General features: G+C 41.7%; 1 protein-coding gene across 1 annotated transcript in view; it reads right to left on the bottom strand.

Annotated features, from left to right (window-relative positions):
- LPCAT1 (lysophosphatidylcholine acyltransferase 1) overlaps positions 1-16136 on the bottom strand; it is a 61244-nt gene extending 45108 nt beyond the window's left edge. Inside the window, exons 1-3 of the mRNA XM_027719366.2 lie at positions 15862-16136; positions 9105-9247; positions 7343-7557 (exon numbers count right to left, since the gene is read on the bottom strand). Of these exons, the coding sequence (XP_027575167.2) occupies positions 7343-7557; positions 9105-9247; positions 15862-15978 (475 nt within the window). The 5' untranslated portion in view covers positions 15979-16136. The remainder of the gene's footprint in view (positions 1-7342; positions 7558-9104; positions 9248-15861) is intronic.
- Positions 16137-16469: the final 333 nt, after the last annotated feature.

Below are 16469 nucleotides of genomic sequence, written 5' to 3'. Positions count from 1 at the left end.
GATGAGACTGAGGTCACATGTCAAGTTAAAACACAGGGAGAGCATACCATAAGGTAGTATGTGATGCAAGGAATAGGCAGGACTAGAACAAAGTCAGGCCAGGAGCAAAAAAGCAGCATGCATGAAAATGCACCAGACAGCTGGCATACTGAGCAGCTAAAGGAAACAAGCAGAAGTGTGCAATATGTTTAATAAACAGAACATAATCATATCTTTCTCTGCTCAGCAATTTAACTGTCCAAGACTGACTGTAACCAGGTACTGAAGACCACAGCTCAAGTATTCAGAGATTCTGAAAAATGTGCTTGCCCAGTTCCTCTCACACCACTAAAATCACCCTTGAATTATCAATTCTATCATGCAAAGACAGACAACCCCTCAATTCACAAAACTGACCTTGCCAGTGTCATTATTTCAGCTTTTTCTCTAGCAGTGTCAGTCCTGAGGACAGCTGACATGACAGCTCCACCTTCTTAGGCAGATGCCTACAATTTAAACAGTACTGCCTGTAATTCACTAAAACCTCTGCCTTACAAGACAGCCAGACCACCACAGATATGCTAACCAACTGAAAGCTGCTCTAGCACAAAATGGCCTTTTTTAAGAGAGCCTGCAAAAATTCAATATTGCGTTAATTAATTGCAGGGTGGCAGCTCCAACTAACTTCAGAAATGTAACTCCCATGCAATCAATTTAAGCACCACCTCAGTGCATACAAAAAAAAAGGTTTCTCCCTGATGAGTTGAACACATACAGCTGGTGTCAATGAACTCCTTAAGATAACAGCAGAAAAAAAATTATTTCACCTTTCTATTTCGAGGCAAATGAGTGTGAGGAAACCTTGTTTCAAATCAAGACAGGAAGTGCTATATAACATACAATAGTATTGTAGCAAACCATTTAAATTATGTTTGGCAGTTACAACCATGTAGTGGATACAGCTACACTGGCAACTTCACCAGTGGTTCTGCAAGGTATCAGGGAACACAAAAAGCAATGGAATAGCAATGTGGCACTAAATTGTATGGCCAGTCTTCGCAAGCGAAGATTTGAGAAAGGTCATTAAGCCTTCGAGCCTGCGCAGTGGATTTTTTAGGTGAGACACAGTGTGCGCTGAACTGAGCCCACCCTTTAATCCTGAGGTTCATCTGCCGGGGTGGAGCAAGCTTGGACAGTGGCAGTGAGGTCCCCAGGATGTAGGTTTGTTTAGAGTGACCTTCTCTTAGATGGATGGCCTTACAGGGCTGATGAGCTCCATAAATACAGTTCTTCTAAAAGGTATCCAAACACACACTTTTGAGTAGGCAGTTACATTTTCACCACTGTAGAATCAGCACCAAACAAAGTCACAGATCTGCTGCAAAAGTAGAGAATGATGAACTTGAGGCTTTCACTTGGCCTCTCTCCCAAACAAGACAAAAATCCCATCACATACATTCTCCTGACACACTAAGAGGGCAGCCTACTGAGGCAGTACAACTGGCTCTGTTTGCATTTAACATGGACGTAAGCTATACAAGTAGCCTTGCAGTGGGCTATCTACTTACAGTATTTACCCCATTTTTTTCTACTATGGAAAAAATATAGATTATATTATTAGTTGTCCCCTTGTGCATTTTGTATTTAGGGGTACAAAACCATGAAGGCTTTTTAAATGCAATAATATCTAATATGAAAACCACTCTTTTCTGTAGAGAAAAGAAGAAAAGAAATCTACAAAGGACTAAGCCTTATAAAAGTTATGGGGGAAAAAAACCCATTAAGGCTCCAGACTAAAATTACTTCCTCTGTATATGGACACAGGGACCTTAAAAATGGAAAAACTGAAGCCCACACACACCAAATACATGAAGTTGTATCTATGTACAAAACTCAAGTCAACCAAAATTAGGATCTTTTCCACTTGAAATTATATTGTTCTTACAGAAAAAGTTAAGAAAAAATTATTATAGTCATGGTACTCTACACGAGATCTGTAAAGTTAGCGGTAGAACATTATTAGAGCAACAAATATACACAGAAACAAATACTGAAGTGTAAGACTAAAATCTGAACCAACCACTGAAGCTCAATGCACACCAAGAACTTCTCCAAGTTGGACTAAATGTCTAGCAGATGGACCACCTGACAGAAGGGATACCAAGTATTCCTGGTATAGAAGCAGCATTAACAAGAAAATTCCCCTATTTCCAAAGAGAAAGGCAGGACACATGCAGCCTGCAGTACAAGGAAAAGTCAGTAGTGGGAGGTAAATAACGAGTGTCCTCTTAGCTTTAACAGAAGTAAATTCTGTGGTATTTGGGTTGGTCTTTCAAAGTGTAGTCTATTTCCCTTAAGGACTTCTTGAGGCATGAAGATCTTTTTTATGTCCCAGAGATCGCTGTTTGCTTTCACACCTGCAATACCTGTATGAGAGTATGGCTATATGTTTCAGCTTTCTACTGCCAGTCTCAAAAGTATTTAAGGCAGGCAGTAGTGTTGGTTTGCAGGTTTCCTACATACTGTAGTAACTTCCATGAACCATATTAAAAAGTATGCTTAAAAAATATGATGGTGGTTTAGGCACTCCAGCAGTAGTTTAAATGAGAAGTAATTTTTACTTAATTTCCCAGGACTCCAACCCAAATAATAAAGGCATACCCTACAATACACAGATGATAGTGCAACTATTTTAAGTCTTTCCAAGAGAGCTCCTGTGAGGACAGAAATCTTGCAGGGCCATCTGGGTGTCCACAGCCTGAAGGAAACCTTAAATTTTGAAATGGAAGGTTTTAAAGGAAAGGATGAAATGGATAAACTTGGCAACAACTTCAAGATGCTCATCAGAATGGGGGAGCTCATTCGTGTACTCAAAGTAGGCTATAATGCCAACATAGCATAGGATGCTGGCTTCCATCCTGGCAACCTTAGTGTTTAAGCTGCTGATTTACAGTGTATAAAGACAAGAAATCTGTGATGCCTTCACCTTAGAGCAGGTTTTTCCAAAAAGGATTCAAGGACTGTTTTGATGAATCTCAGAAGTACTTGAATGTGAGATTCTCACTGAAGAACTACAGCAGCTACCACAGTTCTCTTCCTTCTGTGCTTTGGAAGGGGTGGGGGAGAGGGAGGGGCATGTGAGTTGAAGGACTAAAGGATCAGGTTCCATAAAAGAGCTGATGAGTAATTTGGCATCTTTTAAGGTTTGAAATGAAAACATACCCAGCTACTAAAGCATAAATATTTCCCCCAAATTACTTATTTCTCATCTTTTAGTCATGATGCTTTAGAAAAGCCTATAATGCCCTTTCAAAAGATGAGCTCGAACAAAAAGTCACGAGTTTACTAGATGTGGAAAAAAACACCCATGACAGAATTGATAGTTTTACAGCACAGTATGATTCTCCCTTCCTCTACAGCTCTTCTGTATTGGGCCAAACAGAAATTACCTCCTTCCTCTTTATAAACTTAAGCTAACATATCCCCCCGCTTCGTTTCACAAGTACTAAATCCCTCTTCTTTTCAGAGGGTGATGTTAGAGATGTTGAGAAGTTGCTTAAAGTTTAAACTAGCTTATCACCTTAAATTTAGTTTCTAAAAGTTCACATCACTGAAGACATTCAAATCCCAGAAGTGATCCAACAAAATCCCCATAAACCCACCTTTTCCTTCTTATTGAAGCATTTCTGCAGCAGCACTGACCACTTCAACAATGAAAAATTACTTTTTCCCAGGTTGCTTCAACAGTCAAAAATAAGGCAGTGTAACTATCCAGAATTTATGCAAAAACCTTGTCCTGACTTAAAGTGAGATTCAGCAGACAAAACAGGAAAGTGTAAGGATTTGTGCTGATAAATTAATTGATCTGACTTCTTCAGCCCATGTAAGGTATAACAGACTCCTAGATGTCATCTTCCCAGCTGCACGTTTCACACTTAAGTGGTCAGGTGAATTTCACATCTCCAATCTACCAAAACTCTGGAAAGTCACTGCATGGAAACATATGTCTTCCTTCAGCATCATGATGTCTGTTTGGCATACTCTACTTCCTAGATACTGACTTTTTTTTGGTTGAAATCTCATTTATATTTGGGCAAGCAGTTCCTCCTCAGAGTTTGTTAAACTTGTGTGTGTGCCAAGTGGATAATTTTCTTCACTACTGACCACTAACTGAAGAGTTCAATACTCTTCTGTCAGAACAAAAGTGCATTTTTAAATTTGAGTTTTCTTCTCTTTGTTTTCCTAAAGAGGAAGATGTCTGTAAGAGTCACAAGACTTAAGTCTGCTTCTGAAATTGGACTTTGTGGTCCAGAAGAGGGGCCTTCAAGTTAGAAAGCAATAAAACACTCATGCATAAGCACACTTGTGGAATATTCCAATCCCATGAAGAACAGGCTTTTAATAATCTGGACTTGTAAGTGGATCAGAAGCTTCCACGACTAGCAAACTAAGGGTACAATAATACAGTTCCAGAAACCTATTAAAATATTTGCAGAACCAATCTTAGTAACCAGTTAGCAATCAGATCTTTTTGCACCTGCTAAAGCACCTGATCCCTTTGATACAGAACGTACAATGTCCCAATAAACACTGTCATTACATCAAAAAGATGACTTATTTATATCACACTTGGATATTTTGGATGACTATCTACTCTTTACCCAAAGTCCTTGTCCTTGAAAACTATCTTCAAATTTCCCCTGTCATATCATGTTTTACACACCTGAGTCTGTTCAGAGAGTTAAATAAATGTACTTCATTCAAAGCTTCCCAGAAGGTTCTGAATGACCATTAACAAGACTCAATTAACAGATAGGAAGGTTAGGATTATCAGTGACTGGCTACAAAACTTTACTGGAGATGGTATAACAAGTCTGCAAGACTTACAAAACTGAAGAACATAAAACCCAATTCTGACCTCTCTGGGATAAATTCTAGATGAATGTCTAGAGTGTTGACAATTCACAAGGCAATCCAATAAAAACATAAGCACCTTTCTACAGATAGACAGCATGAGAGAAATATAATTTTTTAACTTTTTTTTTATTTTTTTCACGCGTGTGTCTGTAGAGAAGTGTAAATAACATTAGGATTAAAACACTAGATCAAAGAAGATAGCACTATTTGCTTCACAGAAAACGTCTTTCAAGCAGAAAAATAAATAAGTAAATGACAGCTTTACTCCACTAGAAAGTTTTCACTAATTTTTAAGGTAAACTAATCTATATAGTGATTACTCACCTCTCTGTTAAGTCCATTTACTTAAATAACACAAGTTGCTGTAATTAGTGTTGCTCATACAAAAGTACTCCTCTAAAAACAAAAAAGGTTTTTGAACTCTGAATCCCAGTTACGACCCTTGCTATGCCTCATTTCTGTGGCATTTTTGTGAATACTTTAAAAGGGACTACATAACTTTTGTGGCTGCATAACATAAAGTAAATGCAATGATACAGGACAAAACATCCATTTATTTGACTGCACTGTACATTCCAGTAATATTCCACCAAATCACTACATGTTTTCTGTTTTTCTGTAACTGGTTTTACTCACACATGAACAAAAATCAAGTGAATAATTTTTAAAATGTATTGTAATAAGACTAGACTTTCAAAAGAATTCTTTAAAAGTTACCTTAAAATTAAATTAGGTACATAGAAATAGTTTTAACTACTTGATGTGCATTATTTGCGTTTCATTCAGTGGAACTGCAATCTCCATATCCCTACGAATTCTCCTCAGGCTTTCCTACTATTTCCCACTGAATCTACAACGTGGGTAGTTAAGTACCCATTACAGCATTCTGTCAAATGCCATTCTGCCATTTCATCACATTTCAGTAACACAACATGGCCAAGAGTTACCTCATCTAGTTTGGGTCCTCCATACAGTCCACCTTCAAGTCAAATGGAGTTCCACACAGACTACTTTATTTTGCTGAGCCAGCAATTACTAAACAGCAAATTGAGTCACCCGAGAAAGAAGATAAATCTTCTATGTCTGCTTCTATGTCTGGCCTGCTTCTAGAGCCTAAGCTGGCCTGGATACACCTATGCTGTATGAGAGTGCCAACATACTGTCTCACAACAGTATCTTCTCTCAGTACTGGATAAGGGTGTTCATTTTCCTTTTGTTTTCACACTACGCTTGTTTGCATACGTCCGTTTTCAAAAGCACATGCTTGCACCCTTTTTGTTCAAAGCATCTATTCATTTTTACACAGATTTTTCACTGCCACAAACTTCTAAACTCTATTAAGATATTCAATGAAATTGAGATACAACTCCAGTTCCAGACTGAGCTTTACCTGATACAGGCAGACCTTTTTAACATAGGACTCTCTACATGAAACTTCCATGTGTAACCACTCACCATTCCTGGCCACGTCTCAGCTTCAAGTTTGGAATGCAACCTCAAGAACACATTGTCTAATGAAATTTTAGGAGGACGTCAACACCAACAGCCTGATTCTACTCAGTTGCAAAGGAAGTCAAAGCTTTCGTTTAGACTTTTAAACTAAAGAGTCCTACCCAAGGCCAGAGTGAAATCTTTTGTCATTTTTATATTACCCACAAAATCTACATAATGAGACGAAGGGAGATTCTTTGAACTTTGCCGGCTGCTAGACACAATATGGTGGACCTACCCAAAATGCTTCCACATAGATTTTGTTTAGAAGTGTACAGGACCAAAAAAATTGCACTTTTTCTTTTTTTGGCACAACTGCACCAGAAGTCACATATATCTCTCAAACATTTGTGAGAATTTACACTGAAAAATGATAATACAAGCTACTATTCAAACACTACTGATTCAGGCATCTGCTCTTCTCATGACTAAATCTGAGCGCACAACAATCTGCTCTTGCTCATCTCTCACACCCTGCCAGAAACAAACTTTGTGATGCGTGAAGGATTAGAAGCACTCCCTCAAGGCAGGGTACCATTCAGAGCAGACAACATCCTTAAAACATATTTCCAGCATGGCATGCCAGCTCGCACCAAGAAGTCTTGGTGGACTTTCTCTCTAGCATCAGTCTTTGCTTCCATAGGCCCATCCTAATTTGCTTTTCTATCTGTCAGGTCTTAGAATGTTGCAATTTTACTGCAAATTTAACTTGAGCTCTGTAGGATTGCTTTGACTTCATACAATGATTCAATTTTGGAGAAAGGGGAAAAAGAACAACATCTCCCCCAATTTTTTCCTATCAACATTCCAAGTAGATCAGTTAAAAAAAAAAAAATCTCACCATAGGTTATAGCAAATTTTTCTTTGTGTTTCAGTCCTTCTCATACAAAGCCAGTGAACTTCCTAAGCAATGATTTTTGATTGTTCTTGAAAAATCAAGTATCTACCAACTTACTTCCCCAAACAGGAATATCTTTGCTTTCTGCTTTCATCACAATGGAGGCGAAGGTCATAGTTACTGGAATGGCATCAAAGTAGGAAGAATGGGGAGCCACAGTTAATATTGCTGCTTCCGCTGGCAATGCCCGTCTGCCTTTAACATTTATCCAGTGGAATCCACCAGCAAGCCACATCATTCTCATGATTGCCTTCAGCAAAACATCCACTATCCTGTAAAGAGTTGAGAAAACGGTTATGCTGCTACAGGAATACCTTACTACAATGAAAAGAAAAATATTGCTTAAAAACTTTATATACATGAGAAAAGTACAGACAGGATACGATGCTTAAACAGAGCTTCAACACCGCACAGACTCCTAGTAGATTTAAGACCACTTTCAAGGTAAGATGCTGTTCAATTCATTTTATGCCTGAATATTAATCCATTTTAATCACAGTAAGATTGGCATTTATTTTATCATTAAACTAATTTTTATTCAGGCTATGACTGTTGAGTTTCTTCTACACAATGCCTAATGTTTTCTAGTAACACTTAAAAAGCTGTAATAAATTGAGTCCTAGGATACCGCTAGAATGCAATAACCCTGATTCTTGGTTTCAAGTTTATCCAAACAAAATAGTGGAGAAATGTAGGGCAGAGATTCTCAAATACAGAATACATATGAGAGCACTGGAAATATTTTGCTTTCTTCCCTATTCCCCAACTCCTCCTAAAGTGTTTTGGGTGATGTGTTTTTGGTTTTTTGCTTTGTGGAGGTTTGTTGGTTGTGGTTTTTGTTTATTTGTGGTTTTGTTTGTTTGTTGGTTTTTTTTGTGGAGTTTTGGTTTTCTGGGTTTTTTTAAACGTTCTGATAGTCATAAAAAGAGAAACTTTAAACCAACAGAGTATAAAACCCAAACACAACAAATTGTTACACTTAAAGGGACTGGGAAGCTGGGGAGCAGGGTGACACTGAAAACTGGATTAAATGGGGGAGGGACAATTTAAAAGGATTTAAAATAAATGTATGCAAGACTGAAGGCAGTCCATGACTCCTTTAGTTATTATACTGACATCACTACGAATGAAATGTAAAGTGACATGCCTCTGTGGTTCTCAACCTCCTTCCCTCCTGTGATGCAAAACACAATCAGCTTCCCTCATGCTAGTGTTAGACCCTAATTTTAAAGTTCTCTACAGACAAGGCTATACACTCTTCCTTTCTTGCTCCTCTAATGGCAGTATTCATGGATGGGTGAACACTATCTTACCTGCTATCTTAATCAGCATTCCAATACCAAAACAAGTACAGACTTTTAATAAGCACTAAAGTATGGGGCAAGCCCTCAGGCAATCAACACAAGTTTTGTCAATTCACCACGGGGTAGAAAACAATGGGGTGAAGCAGTGTAAAATAACGATTTAGAATATGAAATCTGGGCACATTCCATAGAGTCAATCTTCATAACCAGAAGTTGACATTACAAGAATAGGTGAAAGTGAAGGATGCCACAACAAAGCTTCACACTATATACTCAATAAAGATAAGAAGCCAGAGATACCAATTTTTCTCCCTGTAATTCTTGGGTCACCTGGTAAATCCAAGAGTTGAGGTATCTTAGTTTCCCATTGGAGGAAAGTGTTTAATTTTTATATTTTTCTTTTGAAGAGAAAAGCACATCTCTGAAACAGAGATGAGGTACTTCCCATCTTCTCTATTTCAAACTGCTGAACTATATGATGGTTCTCTTAGTAGTTCACCACATCAGTGACTCACCTTCGCCACCAGGAGAGGGGTTTTTCAAGCTCTTGCTCATCAGATCCCATTGAAGCAAGGAATGCAAAAGGCCAGGCCAGCAACATCATAAAAGCAGCAAAAAAGAGTCGGATAGGAAACAGAGTCAAGGTCATGAAGGCAATCTGCAAAACAATAGTAAAAAAAAAAAAAGCATTATTCTAACACAATCTCAGACTGAAAAAGTCACCCATTCCTAGAAACTGATATCAAGTCTTAAATGAAAAATACCTAATATTAAGAACAGCAGAACGTGACTCAATTCCAAACAAATAATTGTGGGGTATGCACAACAATTTTGTATTCACCATCTTAATTATAGCTGAAACACAACGTGCTCAATAGAGCTAATGGAGTTTTAGCTTTCCACTCTTCTGCTTACCCTATGTTTGTCAATGAATACAACCTCATGCTCTTCTTCCCTTTCTGCAGCCTCACATAAAGCAAATATTTAGCATGAGTGTGTTGTAAATTTTGTTGCACTACAGAGAAGTCAGTCAATCACAGCAGCTACCAGACAGTGATGTACACTTCAGCAGGGTGCACTCACACAGCAAAACAGGATGCAAATGGGAGATCTCTTCCTCTCTAGTATGTTCTTTGAACCAGAAGCTGTGGGAATACTGTACAGAGACCCGTGGACAAACATCCAGACATGTATAGGATTTTAAGTTCCAGGTCTGCGCTACGAGGCACAACTCCCTGGAAAGCAGAGGTTTCCAAGAAATTATCCTCCTCTAGGAAGCCATGGTGAAGCCAGTTGCTTCTGCACCTCCTCCCAGCACTCTGGTTCTCAGAGAGGCCATTCCCTGACAATCAGCCCTCTTCCTTCAACTCTGCTGAAAAACATGTCATGCTGGAACTTCTCCCTCAGTCTTTCAAACAATTCTCCCAAAAGTAGAGTCTTTCCTGAGCTGTTTGGAGTTATTTCCAACTCTCCTCCAGAAAACACTATCTGTGCAGTGATCCACTTGCTCCAGGGAACAGTTCCACGGTCCAAGTCACATCTTTCTCACTCAAAAGACAGGAAGAAAGAAAAAAAACCCTCTTAAAGTGGAGGGGGTACAGCTTCAGAACTAGCTAAGGGAAACAGAGGGAACCGAAAACTGTTTCAAGCTGACTGAGGTAGCACCAGTGTTCCTCCAGCTGTACAATGGAGGCTAACAGAAGATGAAGACACTAGGAAGCAAGGGCCATGTAAAGAGAATTTAAAAGTAAATATGCTACATATTCACAGGTGTAACTAAATAAGGTTAAAAAAAAAAAAAAAAGCACTTTTCAGCATCACAATGGCTGGGCAAAAATGAGTAACAGGCATAAGCTGCTGTCTCATGTTGTGCTTAATCTGATGAATCTCCAGGCTGCTGTGGAAAGCTTTATTTATATTCTTCTCTTCCCTGATGCAGATCCAGTCATCATGCAGCTCAGTTTCCCACTGATCAGTTCCCAATTCCTCTCACTTCCCAAAACAGCTCAAGAACCACCTCACCCTGCAGCTGCACATATCTGTAAATCTAGGGTAGGGGCAGGGAGCATACAACAGAAGAAAAGCCCAAGGTATCAGTTTCAAGGCCTAAGCTATCAGCCCACTGCAATACCAGATTTTACAGTGATGGTTCAGACTGGCACCGTTACAAGACATCATCCTGTAACAATAATGGTCTCACTCCCCAAACCAGGATTCCAGTCCTTGTGTAGACTGCTTTAGTTTGCAGAACTGATAGAAAAAGGATTATTTTTTTTCTTAGATAGGCTATTTTCTCAGACGAAATAGTAAAACTTCACACACTGCAATGGTCAGATGAGCGCCAAAGTTACACCAACTCACACAACTCTGCATCCACAGAGAAGACCACCATGTCTGGAAGCAGACAGGGGAGCTTTCTGGAGATGAGAGAGCAGCTGCCTTCTAAGTTCTTAAAATGAGAAGGACCAGCCATCAAGAAATAAGGGAAACAAAATGCAGGTGAGGACACAGTCCTCTGGGATTCACACTCTCTCCCTCCCACTCCTCAAAGTCTCCTCCTATACCAAGGCAAAGCCAAATGGTAGGTGACTGGTAGTGAAATATTCCATCCTTTGCATCTCTGTAGCAATCCTTTGGATCAAGCTCATTTTAGTGCCACATCACAGAAGGGAAGCAGTACTTGCGTCCATCACGTCATGAAAGGTAGCATAAATGTGCAGAAAAGGCCTCTTGATCTTCCAAAGACAGCATTGGTGGTAATGGCCAGCAAGAAGCAAGTGCACCAAGTGTGCAGGATTTGGCTGTGACACCAGCCTCTTTTTAGCAGGTGGTAGTTCAGTACCTGTCCACATAAGAAATTTCGTAGGAGAGAGAAATATACTTAGCCCCTGAAGGAGGTTAGGAATCGTGAAAGACACTAACATTTGAAAACCAGTTCAGTCTACATCTATATTCAGACATCTTCCTGGGTAAGAAAGCTTCTATCCTGTAAAAGAGGATAGTACAGTAATAGTGTCAGTGTCAGACAGAAAAAGGGATAAGATCCTGTCCCCACTGGCTATTGTCAGCGATCAGAATGCAGGAGATACACACTTCTGGTCTGACCTTGTACAGATATCTTATGTTGAAGATCACATCTTTACACATTTAGGACATTCACCCAGACACGTCTCCTATTAAAATTACAAATTCTGTCTGCTAATAAGTCATATGTAAACAGATGTGTTTTGAGATACATTTAAAAAACCCTAAAGGTTCATTTGGAGCTGTATTTTGGGAGGTTCAGCTCATGATCAAAATTCTCAAGAGGGGTTTGACTACAGCTTATTTAATATTTGCTGGTCTACAGGATCCAACTTACTTTTTCAGAAGTTGAAGTGTAAACTGTGAAAGACCCATGGAGAGCAGGAAGGGAGCGGATGGTCTTACAGCTTGTAACAGAAGGCTGCCCTGGGAAACTGATCTCCACTCTGCCATCAGAATGGCTTCAATCTAATGTAAGGCAAGTCACTTAAACTAAAAAGGTATCATATCTTCTCCTTGTTTAGAGACTCTGCATTCAGATTTGAGTGTCAACTCACGATAAAGGTATAAAATATGGACTTAAAAGGGACTTAAGTTCTTCAGAACACCCAGAGCAAGAGAATCAGAGAGTATCCTTGTTTCTACTTCTGTGGGTCCATTTCCTGTCTTGAAATCCACTATCGTACCTCTCACGCACAGAGAGGCAGAAAAAAATGCAACTTTGAAATTAGTGATAGTGAGAAAGATCATTAAAAATCAGTTTATCCATAACAAAATTTCCATGACTTGTTATAAAGTAATTGTAATGTACTGAAAAAAGGAAATAGTATTTGACATGGTAGAAGTTTTGATTTTTCTTTTACACATATCAGATAGAGATTACATCTTGCCCCACACTTTTACTTCTTCACTATTATCATTCTTATAGCACAACTCAAAGATGGCACTGAAGGAGCTATGAATTCATCCCTCAGCAATTCTCTTTCCCATCTCCAAATTCCCCACTTGGTACATTCATGGAAACAAACACAGGAGTAGAAATTTTTATGTGCAACTAACCCAAGCTAAGAGATCACTGCTGCTAAAGAGAGTGGTCCTGTTCACTCCCTCCTCCATCCTCCCCTTGAGTCAGCTCTAGCACTTATGTGAACTTGCAACCAGAGAATATAGCTCATTAGTGAGGGAAAAAAAAGCCATCCCAGCAAAAGAAAACAATCAGAACACAGAAAAACACAATGATATGCTGGTTTAATGAGCCAAATCAGCTCACCAAGGCACCAAATGAATGCCAGCATTGGTGAAATAAAAGGGCCAGAAACACTGGAAGCAAGGAAAATGGCATCATACTGTGTTTTTAAGTAGCAGGGGAACAAAGCTATGGACAGTTAGTAACAGCTCAGCTCTGGTAATGCTTCTGCCTGTTCTGCAGCAGTAACTAGAATTAAGAGCTTTGACTTACGTGTTGGTGCCTAGAAGAAATTCATGATTAATGAAATCATGTCTGTCTTCTTCTCAGAAAAGATCTTTTTATTACAGTACCAAAATAAAACAAGTAGCTTCAAGAATGACTCCTACTGTCACCCTCAGATCAGAGTAAAATAGCCATCATTTCTACAGGATGAATGAGATTCAGTTCTGAAACAGCCTCACTGCTTTTATGCTCCTGTAATCTCCCAGATTATAAATTTTATAAAGTCAATAAAAGATGATGTGAACAGTTCCTTCACAGTCAAAAGGATTTCTTTTTGCTGTTCTTCCCCTTTATGGTTGTTTTGCCGTCTTACTTTCAATCTTTCTTTCACTCCCACAGTCTCAGACTGAAACATGCTAAAATGCACTTACTTTTGAGTTGTATTGATGAATAAAAAAGCCAGTCTAACCTCTTGCGAAGTGCAGGACGAGGTTGTAGGGAAGATAACGGGGCTATCTGGCAGACCATCAGCAACAGACAACACACCTTCAGACAAAGCAGTCTTGTCTCCCAGTTTCCTGTGCTTCCTATTTCTTGTACCTGCATTCCTGACTTTCCTCGATAGGCTCTGCAATCCCAAATGTCCTCCGCTAGATTCACAGGACAGACAGAAAAGCCTGTGACACAATCTGTGCCCACAGCTGAACAGGAAGTGAGTTCAGCTGTAATAGTTCACACCGAACCCTCTGTAGCTGGCCAGGACTGTGTGGAAGAGAACACGCACTGCCATAATTCACCCTGGGGAACACTTCTTCTGGGAGCATTTCTCACAAGTGGAACAGTTCCACACCTCTTCTTTAACAGCTTCTATCTCAAGCACAACTTTTAACTGGTGAAGAAGCTGGAAAAGCATGATTGAGGCAAAGAAGAAAATCTGTCACAGTTCCGTTTGTCAGCTTACATGCTTTTTCCTCACATAAAACTGCGAAAATAAGACTGTAAGAAAGTTTGGGTTCAAGAAATCGGTGCTGCTGTGTATCAGTAAAATATAACTCACTTAAAAAGCAAGACCGAGACACGCTCTTTGGCAAGGCAGCTATTCCCTTGGTCTGTGCACCGTCAAAAATTACAGAGCTTTAAGCGCATCTTGCAGTTTTCATTGAATGTAATAAATCCTTGAAGTCCATTAGCAAAGCTCACATTTTGTACAGATACACAGGGCAGCCCACACAGAAGGCAGATATGTTCTACAACCAGTCACTTCGCTGACGAAGCACCTAAAAGTCTGTCAGGACTAAGAACAGATCAGCAATGCTGATAGCTCCTATAAGACTCAATACTGCAAAAACCGTAAAACTGATCCTCTGCTCTCCCAGCAGTATTTTCAAAATTTCTTATAAATAACCAAGTAGAAAGTAACAGTTAAAAAATATAATAACACTGCAAAATGAAATATTGTTATAACTGGACACAATTCTAGTCCCTATGAATACATGCTATCTTTGCTTCTCTCTGCTCCCTGAAAGACTTCTACCTCCTTAATTACATAGAAAACGTGACTTCAGGAACAAGTAGGGGAACACTGAAAGGAAATCATTACAACTATGCAATGTATTGAGGAAGCCCTAGGTATAAACTAAATGCAGCAAATGACAGACACCTTTTCTCACTTTTGTGGCTTAAGCAACAGTTTCTCAGTAACCAGTGAATACATACTGGGAAACTTGATTAAAAAAGTAAAAATCTTTTCTACTGGAGTCTACTACAAATTCCTTGGCTGCCAGATACGTAACATGAGGCACATTCCAATGTTTTTTAAGTCAGGCCATACATATCTTGTGTTAAATATCTAGACAGCAACAGGGCATTGCAACAACGAACTTCACTCAAAATGTAATTAAATCAAAGTCGGATCTAGAGCACCTTGATCCAAAAGGTTCGCTATTAGTGGATCTTAATTTCCAATATCGATAGGCACTGTACGCTGTCACACTCCCAAAACAGCTTTAAAGAACTTAAGTATGACAGTGATGGAAGTCACAGAAATGGCCAGCCCTCATAAGGTGAGTCTCTGGCGGTATTTCTCTCTCCAGCAAGTGACCCAGATCTTACCGAATGCCTAAGACAAGGGCCATGCCCTTTGAATACCCAACTACCTACTGCTCACAGTGCGAGGCGAGCGAGGCCGAGGCACAGAGGGGGTGGAAAAAAAACCCCAACCAATCAACCAAACAAAAAGCCATGCAACTGCAAATTTGCATCTTAATACTGCTTCCTGTCATCTCACCGCTACCTGTACAATGCCTAAATTACGCCGCAGGGACTATTTACCTGGGAGCCAAACTTGGGCTGCACGGGATGCCTCGGCCCAGGGTTAATACCTCAACCTGACGGTGGAAACCATGGGCTCCGCAGGGCCGCTTCTCCGCCCCCCATTAAAAGCCAAACCAAACCAAAAGAAAAAAAACCAAATCCAAAACAAACCCGCTAAAAAAAAAAAAAAAAAAAAGGAAAGAAAAGAAAACAAAAACCCACAGGTTTTTTTCCTTTGAAGAAGGCATCGGAGCACAAGTTGAGGCGCTACAGCATCACAGCCGCCCCCAGCCCCCCGCCCGCCCCGGGCACGGCGCCGCCGCCCCCGCCCGCCCGCCCGCAGCCCCCGCCCGCCCCGCACACACGCACACACACAGGCACCGGCTCCCCCCGGCTTTCCCAGCCCCTCGGGCTTACAAAGCGCCGGCGGGGAGCCCCCGCCCGCCGCAGGACGCGGCCCGCCGGCCGGTGCGCCCCGGGGCCACGGCGCGGAAGGAGGAGGGGGGGGCCCCGCACGCCCCTACCTTGGCTTTCTCCAGGGGGCTGAAGCGCAGCTGGTGCACGAAAGGGCTCCGCGGCGGCGGCCCGCGCTCCCGGCTGCCGCCCACGCAGCATCCCCGGCCCCGGCTGCTCAACTTCATGGCGGGGCAGGACCCGGCGCGGGAGAGGGCGCGGGCGCTGCGCGGCGACCGCCGGTGCCCGGGCAGCGGCGGGCGGGAGTGCGGGAGAGCGGGCGGGGACTGCGGGCGGCACCGGCGGCCGGAGCGCTCCCCACTAGACGCCGGCCCCCGCCCTGCCGCGCATGCGCCCTGCGCGCCGGCTACAGCGGCTCGGCTGGGCGCCGGTTTCCGCGTCGTGTGGGAATGGGAAGCGGGTGGGAATGGGAAGCGGCGTGAGTAAGGGCGGGGGGGAGAGGGCGGGCGCGCACCCTCCCGCCCTCCTTCCCTCCGCCCACCCAACCACCCACCTACCCACTCTGGGAGCGTCCCCCTCGGGCATGCCGGGAGCGCGGCCCCGCCCGGCGGGATGAGGGGCGCCGCCCGCCCGCTGCCGGGGTCCGCGGAAGCGCAGCATCGCCGGTGGGAGTGGGGGCAGTGTCGCGAGGGGCGGCCACGGGGACCTGGGGTGGGGG

This window comes from Pipra filicauda, unplaced genomic scaffold (genome assembly GCF_003945595.2).
Source record: "Pipra filicauda isolate LSUMZ 115617 unplaced genomic scaffold, ASM394559v2 scaffold56_size3634133_pilon, whole genome shotgun sequence".
Taxonomy (NCBI): domain Eukaryota; kingdom Metazoa; phylum Chordata; class Aves; order Passeriformes; family Pipridae; genus Pipra; species Pipra filicauda.
This window is presented reverse-complemented; position numbering and strand designations above follow the sequence as displayed.